Genomic DNA, 8,418 nt, shown 5'->3' on the forward strand with positions numbered 1-8,418 from the left:
TCTGCACAGAGGGGGGTTCAACCACAACCGCGTCCTGGGAGGATGAGGCGATGAGGCGATGCGGTGTTATCGAAGGCTTGGCCCCAATCGCCTCATCCATCGAGGTGTACCACTTCCAGGATGCGGCAGTGACTTCACCCCCCTGTGTGCTGACCCCAGTTGAGGGGCACTTCAGCTTCTGTGAAGGAAAGAATTAGAGGGAATTATATATTTTACATCTCTATCCTTATTGTCATATGAAGCCATTCAACTTATAATAATGTTAGTACATGGTGTAATGTGTTTGCCAGCAGGACATCTTAGCTTGAAAACCAACCTTGTACGCTTGTTTAAGGTTTTCCCACTTCTTTTTGGCGTAGGCTGGGGTCACCTTCCCCCCCAGCTCCCGGGCATTAATGAACACCCTGATTGAAATACAAGTTGACACAACTATGCAATGACACTCCTTACAGTAACATCAATCTCTACAAACATGTAAGTTATTAAGGTGTCATTCATGTTAGCATGATCAAATATGATGTTCATTCACTTACTCAAAGCCAGTGATGGCTGCATTACGTCTCCCTGTAAAAAGGGAGGCGTTAGCAGATCGCCACTCAATGAGGGCCCTTGTGTCTTCATCGCCCCCTGAAAAATAAATACATTTTTAAATGAAAATAAATACAATAATATATTTACTCAGAACAGTAAAAACAATATCGTTTATATACTCTGTGCTGATACGCTAGCTTCAGCAATTCGGCTGTGAACACACATCTTATACCACAATAAACGTAACGTACATGTCATGACGTATGATTAGTGAGTGTTCGCTCGCAAGCTAGCGAAATAACATTAGCATTCACCTTTTCGTCCAAAATACACATAAACATACGTTAATGACGTTTCTATACAACAGCACTAGTGCAAACATATGAAATGAAAAACTTACATCGGTATACAGTTGAAATATTGACCGAGGGGGCGTCGCTCTCAACGTGTTCTCTTGCCTCCATTTGACTGGTAGTGACGTAACTTCCGTTTAAAACGTCAACGTCATTAAAATGGCGGCTGTTTAGTATGGTTAGTGTCCATCGAACCATGCTAGTTTTGTGGGCGTATTAGTACGCCAATTTAGTATGCATGGCGCACTAAATTTCGCATACTAAGAACTGAGACACACTAACGTACTAAAAATACTAACTTTTAGTACGCTAGTATGCGATTTGAGACACAGCACTGCTGCCAGCAGGTGTCGATAGCATTCGAACAGCTGGTTGCCATCATCGTTAAATAGTAGTAGAAGAAGAAGCTGTCGCATCTTTTCCTGCAGAGTTTGATTTGAGACATACTATCTGTTTATCTTTAAAGTAAAGTGACCGTCAAACAAAAAAACCTACTCTTCGTGTTTCAATGGGTTCATATAAACGAGTCAAAGACCTGAGAAGAGCTTTTAAAAATCTTTTATTGAGTTTGCGATTAACATCACATCGAGGACAGTCGCTCAACAAAGTTATACAATGATGCACTTTTTTCGCTTCCGTTCCGCTCGCTGCTCCGCCTCCTCCTGACGCATCAGTCTATCTCGTTCGTCTCGCAGCTCCTGGTTACGTTTCTCCTCCAATTCTTTCTTCACCCTCTGCATCTCCTGCTCTGCCCTCAGCTTCTCTCTTCTCTGCTCCTCTTCAATCTTCTCCCTCTCCTCCCTGAGCTCTCTGTCCGTCCTCTCCTTCATCTTTCTTCTCTCCAGCTCTTCAGCTTCTCTTTCTCTCTCTTGCTCGGCCTGTTTTTCTCTCATTTTTTCACTGAACTCCTGCTGAATTCCTCTCTCCAGCTCTTCTTTCTCCGAACACTTCTTCTCCTCGTTCTCTCTGGCGATGCGTTCCTTCTCCTCTCGGTTTCCTCGCTCTGCATCCTGAAACATCTCGTCGGTGTAGTGGCCTCCTCCGTTCTTGGCTACGATTCTGTGGATCTTCTGGAGCAGCTGAGTGACCTGGGAGCGATCGTGGGACTTGTTGTTGAACACCTGGTACTCGCCGTTGCATCTCTTCACCACTTCCTGGAGCTCCGGACATTCGCCCAAGAACTCCTCAAAGCTTCCCTCCAGCAGGTCTGCGTGAGTGAAGAGAACCATGCTGTACTTTTCGGCCGCTGGACCGAAGATCTCCTGAATCTTCTGCGTGGTCTGCTGCTCTATCTCGGTGAACCTCCCCAGACTGATGACCACCAGGAGCACGTGAGGTCCGGGGGCCGCATGTGAGACGCAGGGACTAAAATCAAACGTACATTCGTTGTCAAAAGTGTTGAAGATGCCCGGAGAGTCGACGACGACGACGGCTTGTCCGTCCACCTCTCCTTCTCCTCTGGAGCAGGTCTTCGTCAGAGACGTCGAGCTGAACTTCGACTCGAAGCACTGTCTTCCCAGGATGGTATTTCCAGCCGCGCTCTTCCCATTTCCAGTCTTGCCCAAGAGCACGATCCTCGTCACCCGGTCGGTCGATCCTGCGCAGATCAAGACAAGTCACTTGGAGAAGCTCCGTGGTCGACTCTTGAAGGTGCCTCTTAAAAAAGTCTGTCAATCTGCCATGGGCAGGTCTAAAGTGAGTGTTGAGTCAAAATGGTGGATCACAGAGGCAGAATTTAAAGTAAAGTTTGAGTCAAGATTTTCTATTTGAGTGTAACTTAGCTATTTTATTAAAATAAACTTTCTCTTTTAAGGATTCAGTTATTATTTTTAAAATCAATAAAATAAGCATAAATCTCTCATTGAAAAAAAGGTATTTTACGTTTAACTTAAAAAGATGGCGAGACTGAATGTTTCCTGTGTAGTAAAAAAAACAGGCAAATCCAAAGTTAAAATTAATGATTTTTGTTTTTTTCAAATCCATCCATCAGTGCAGGCAGATCAATAACTTTTGCTGAGATGGTTCAAAGAATGACAATCATCACATCAATTGTTTTCATTTATACAGCATTGTGGGTTTTTTTTTTTTTAAGATGGAACATGTTTCTAATATAAAATAAACACACAAAATCGGTGCAAATTCACACCTTTCATGGAAACATAAGTGTTAACCTGTCAGATCTTCCACCAGCGAGGACAACTCACCTCCCATGACGGTCAGACCTGCAGGAGTCCCAGGAACGAGACTCTGAACGCACCACTGAATGGTGAAGTCACGTGACTCAAGAGGACGCTCCCGATTGGTGGAGTTTACTCACGCCGTTTCTTGGAGAAAAAAAAAAAATCCAAATTTAATATTTAAACTCGTTTTGTTTTTAATCATGCATTTAAAAAAAATGTGTTGGGTTAAGTTGTCAGTCTGTGCCAGTTTCACCAGTTAATGAAACTCCACGACTGAAGTGAAACCAAAACATCACCTTGGTAAGGATGTGAAGATAAAAAAAATATTGATTTATTATTTATTTAGTCCAACAAGTGAGTAGATTATTGAAGGAATTTTTCTTAACCCTGGTCGAGGTCTTGACAAGAAGAGCTGCCGTTTACAGTAAATCCTCGAGGGGAGGGGGAGCAGACGAAAGTGAAAGTAGTTCTGACACTGCGGGAAATCTCTCGTCTGGGACCCTTTAAAAAGGTGCAGCAGCTTCTTCACACACGCGACACAACTGCTGAAGATCTGAACATGGACCTGAAGAAGGGACACGAGGAGATCGCTGCTCACCTGGGTGAGTTTGAAGAGTCTGTGGCTCTTTTTTTTTTTACAAAGTGCTAAGTTTAGCATCTTTTGCACCGGTTGAATGAGACGAAAACATCAGTCGATCATGTTTTTTTGCTTCCAGGCATCACGGCGGAGGAGCTGAGGGCCATGCAGGAAGATGAGAACAACGGTGGGTGTGAAAATGTGTCCAAACTTTAACACTCTTTTGTTCAGACTTTTCCTTGATTTTCTGGAACTCCTGTTGTGTTATCAGTTTTATCTTGACCTTTAAAGTATATACTTTATTGAATATTGTTTCGATTGTTGAAGCGCTTTGTGACCCTGGTGTTAAAGTGCTATACAAATAAAAATTAACTTACTTACTCTCTAGAAAACCACGTTCAAACTCAAGGCCTGTTGATAGTGTGACCTACAAAGAGTGTTTAGGATGAGATCAGGAACAGATATTTGAAATGTGTCAACTGTTGTACGGAGACTTTATCACACGTACATTACAGGCCAAAAGATCGCTTGCGTTGATTCATGTGATAAGCTTTGAGTGGGTGTGGTGTTTGTCTTTCTTCCTGTTTGTGTGTGTTTTATTTTATTTTGGTTTTAGTTTTACTTTATTTTATCCTGATGATTATATTATATAACATTTTATGTTTATTTTTCTTAGTACACTAAGGGACATTGTGGAGCTGTATTGAGTGATTTATGTAAGGGGAAAAAAAATCTATAAACGAATATCTTCTAAAAAATAAAAACAAGATTGACACTAAATGCATCAAAACTATGTATGAATGTGGAATTATGGACTTTTAATTGTGTACTACTCAACAAACGCATTTTTAAATAACTGAAAACATTTCTTATAGTCTAGTTTCTACAAAGCACCTTTTAATTCTAGATCTTTGTCCTGTGAGGTAGATCTTCTGCAAGATCCTGGAGTGCTTTAAATACAGGGGGAGTATAAATACGTTTTGATTACGATGACATTTAATTTTACGGTCTGGTCGGTCGGCTTGGAAAGTAAAACTGGCCGCATGGTTCGCCCAGACCTCGCCATGACAGCTAGACAAGTGAGAGTGAAAAACTTCATCTGTTATTTGTTTCACAGACTCTTTCATGACCAACGACAAGGTGACAAGGATCGTGCTGGTGGGAAAGACCGGGAATGGAAAGAGTTTAACCGGAAATGTTATCCTGGGAGGAAATTACTTCGCCTCAAAGTTCAGCGCTAAATCTTTAACGGTCAATTGCTCAAAGGAAGTGGCAGTGGTGGATGGAAAACCAGTGGCCATCATCGACACTCCAGGGCTCTTCGACACCAGGTTCGGCACGAGCAAGACCACCGAAGACCTCAGCCAGTGCATCAGATTCGCCTGCCCCGGACCTCACGTGTTCCTAGTGGTCATCAGACTCGGACGGTTCACCGAAGAGGAGCAGCAGACGGTGCAGAAGATTCAGAAGATCTTCGGTCCAGCAGCAGACAAGTACAGCATGGTGCTCTTCACTCATGCAGACCAGCTGGAGGGAAGCTTCGAGGACTTCTTGAATGAAAGTCCAGAGATTCAGGAACTGGTGAAGAGATGTAACGGCGAGTACCAGTTGTTCAACAACAAGTCCAACGATCACTCCCAGGTCACTCAGCTGCTCCAGAAGATCCACAGAATCGTAGCCAAGAACGGAGGACGCCACTACACCAACAAGATGTTCCAGGAAGCGGAGAAAGCCATAGAGGAGGAAAAGAAACGCATCCTTGCAGAGAAGGCTGAGAAGATCCGCAGAGAGAGAGAGAAGATAGAACAAGCCATGCAAGCTAAATTTCAGCAGGAGATGCAGAGAATGGAGGCCAATATGCGGGCTGAACAGCAGCGAGAGAAGCAAAGGATGGAGCAAATGATGAAAATGGAAAGGGATACATTTGAGAAGGAGAGAGAGCACGCCCGACAACAAAAGGAGATGGAAATGAAAAAGTTTGAAGAGGAGAAGCAGAAGCTACGAGAAAGGGTGGCCAAAGAAACTGAAGAAAAGAAAAAGGCGATGGAAAAACAATACGACGAGGCCGCCAGGAAGAAAGCTGAGAAAAAGAGCGGCTGTAACATACTCTGATGTTTGTGGTCGAATAAAGGTCACTTGTTTGTCTCTGATCAGTTTCAGTACTGGACCTCAGTGCTGCCTTGGATAGTGTTGACCACCAAATGCTTCAACATAGACTCACAACTGCTTTAAAACATTAAATTACAACTGTGTGTTATCTATGAAATTAGATTCAACTAAGACAAACGCGTGGTTTTCGTAATTTTTACATCTCTTAACAAGTTTATGCTGTATGTCCACTAAAATTAAATCTGCGCTTCAACAAGTGTGTCTAATGAAATATAACATTGACATTTCATATAAGACGACAACGAAGCGATGACAAAACCAACCATTTATTAAAACATTTAAAAAGCAAAGCAAACTCATTTGTATTTTTGGGTGAAAATGAGGCATCAACATGTAAGTAAATAAGTAATAGTCATTTGTAAAGATCTTTCTAGACGAGAGTCATAAAGCACTTTAACAATCAAAAACAATACACACTTTACTTACTAAGTACTTAAAAGATCAAGATAAAACTGCGAACAACACAGGAGTTCCAGAAAATCAGGGAAAAGCACAAATCAAAGTGTCTTGAGATGTTTCTTGAAGGAGTCAGTAGATCATCAAACACTGAGATCGTTCCAAAGCTTAGGAGCAACAGTCTGGAAGGTTAATTTTGTCAGACGAAAATATTTATTGAAATTGTATGTAAATTATGGGATGTCCAAAGTGGGGACTTTTGTATTGTCATGGTTGAACGCTGGACAGAATAAAAAAGACAGTTTGGGTAATAATACAGAATTGTCGTTAAAACTATGTGACGTGACAAGTGTGAATATTCTGGAGGAGAACATTTATTTGTGACTTTTATTTTGACAAGAAAAAGTTAACAACTGAGAAGTTTCAAAATTTCTACCAGGAAATGACACATTAAAACAAAAGAAATAATGATTGAAAAAACAATGCCAAGAGGTTAAAAAGGTCATGATTACTTTATCTTATTTCTATTTAAATATATTCACCGGGATCCTGATTGTCATCCTAGTTGATCCATATCATCGCCAAAGTTTTCCTAATAATAAAGTATTCATATTGACAAACATAGTTCAAAATTATTACATTTTTAATTTCCTCTTTTGCATCGTTCCTTGACTGCACCTGAAAAGACAGAAGTCAATAACAATTACAAGCACAACATTTATCTTTTATTTTATCAAGAACAGAAAGATAATTCATTTGAAAAAGTTATATTTCATATCTCATAAATAGTCGAAAAGGAGGGTTGTGAAATAAATTGATATGTGAAAAGAAACTTTTTCAGTAATGTGTTACTCCCCCTTAAAGAAAAAGCAAAATAATATTGTATCATGACATGTGAGTGAATAAATTGAGGAAATATAGAGTTCCCTACACACATATGCTGATATCACGTTGTTTATAGATAATTCTATTAAACATTAACCTCCGGTTACTAAGGCAATAGATTGTAAAGACGTATACATTAACACTGTAGACACACTCACTATTAAAACAAGGTATTCACTTTTACTTTAAGTATATTTTCTGCTCCATGATTTTGAAATGATTTGAATTTAAGTAACATTTCTGAGAAAATGTATTCTTAGATTAATTTTGTGTTATGAAGATGCAACATCATCACCACCAACAGCCTTCTTTAAAGAGGTCCAGACACGTCCTCTCAACAAGGTGGTCCGGGCTTGTTCAAGTCGGTCCAGTATCTGATCAGCTCCTCTGAACTGCCCAGAATAACGGTGATGACTTTTGAGAATTGGCAGCGATTGTACTCTGTGTTATAGGCCTGGAACTGTGAGGGATCGAGGGCTGAGGTGAGTGTCAGTCCCAGCTTTTTCATACAAACCCCAATGTAGGCGTCCTCGATGTTGAAGGGTTTCACGGTCTTGCTGATCTCAACCAACTTCGCCGGAAGGTCGTTGGAGAACACGTACCCCATTCCCAAAGCGTATACGTCATATGTTGGCTCTGGATGCATCTCCTCTGAGACTAACCACTTTGAGTCTGTGGAGCGGATAACTGGCTGATTATACATCAGCATCCCAGTTAGATAGTTGGTCCTTGAGATGGTTGGGTTTGTCAACATCATTACCAGATTTTCAATGTTGATGAACATATCCGAATCCACCTTCATGGCGTACTCTGCCTCCGGGCAGCGGCTAGCGAGCCATTCCATGATCACCATGGTTTTGATAGTCAAGTTAAGGTAGGAATCCACAAAGTCACTTTGGATCAGGTCATGGTGGAGAGCGAGCTCCTCGTTGAGCTTTTCCTGCATGTGAGATCTGCCTAACACAAACCGAGTCAGGACAACCTTGCCCTTTACCAGCTTCTCTTTGCCCCACGTCTTCCGGATGGCATCCCGGGCCGCTGTGTCCGTTGGCGTCACCGGCACCATCATGACCAGGAAAGGCCTGTCGGCCTTGCACACGTCCGGGACATCCATGGTTAATGCGTAGTTCCGAGGGTAGGCTTGATGAAACTGGAAGGAAGGTTTGAAAGTGTCTTTGGCGGTCCTGGTCCTTGGATCGGTGCTGTAAGGAGGGGCTCGGCCCACATGATTCGTCCAGTTGACGACCGTTATGTAATGGCTTAGAATTGAGAAGTCGTCTCTGAAGACTGTGAAGCACATCACCAGGCCCACAAGACTCAGAAAAAC

At 41.9% G+C, this 8,418-nt stretch overlaps 3 protein-coding genes across 4 annotated transcripts; 1 reads left to right on the forward strand and 2 right to left on the reverse strand.

The window, feature by feature from the left end:
• Nucleotides 1–1,427: 1,427 nt before the first annotated feature.
• On the reverse strand, nucleotides 1,428–3,455 carry LOC148089693 (GTPase IMAP family member 9-like). 2 transcript variants are annotated; one of them, XM_087809307.1, is made up of 2 exons: nucleotides 3,089–3,455; nucleotides 1,428–2,481 (listed from the first exon to the last, which is right to left on the reverse strand). In XM_087809307.1, the coding sequence occupies exons 1-2, from the start codon at nucleotides 3,093–3,095 to the stop codon at nucleotides 1,493–1,495; spliced, it is 996 nt and encodes a 331-aa protein (XP_087665433.1). In that variant the 5' UTR covers nucleotides 3,096–3,455; the 3' UTR covers nucleotides 1,428–1,492. The 2 variants fall into 2 exon arrangements, with proteins under 2 accessions (XP_087665433.1, XP_087665424.1); XM_087809298.1 differs by having other exon boundaries at nucleotides 3,031–3,132.
• A 62-nt stretch (nucleotides 3,456–3,517) lies between these two features.
• On the forward strand, nucleotides 3,518–5,783 carry LOC148089694 (GTPase IMAP family member 9-like). The gene is made up of 3 exons (XM_087809277.1): nucleotides 3,518–3,666; nucleotides 3,781–3,828; nucleotides 4,759–5,783. The coding sequence occupies exons 1-3, from the start codon at nucleotides 3,624–3,626 to the stop codon at nucleotides 5,751–5,753; spliced, it is 1,086 nt and encodes a 361-aa protein (XP_087665403.1). The 5' UTR covers nucleotides 3,518–3,623; the 3' UTR covers nucleotides 5,754–5,783.
• Nucleotides 5,784–7,425: 1,642 nt separating this feature from the next.
• On the reverse strand, nucleotides 7,426–8,391 carry LOC148089695 (beta-1,3-galactosyltransferase 2-like). The gene has a single exon (XM_087788041.1). It carries the CDS (start codon nucleotides 8,389–8,391, stop codon nucleotides 7,426–7,428), a length of 966 nt encoding a protein of 321 aa, XP_087644167.1.
• Nucleotides 8,392–8,418: the final 27 nt, after the last annotated feature.

The sequence above is a fragment of the Callionymus lyra genome, chromosome 1 (genome assembly GCF_982586985.1).
Source record: "Callionymus lyra chromosome 1, fCalLyr1.hap1.1, whole genome shotgun sequence".
Lineage (NCBI taxonomy): Eukaryota > Metazoa > Chordata > Actinopteri > Syngnathiformes > Callionymidae > Callionymus > Callionymus lyra.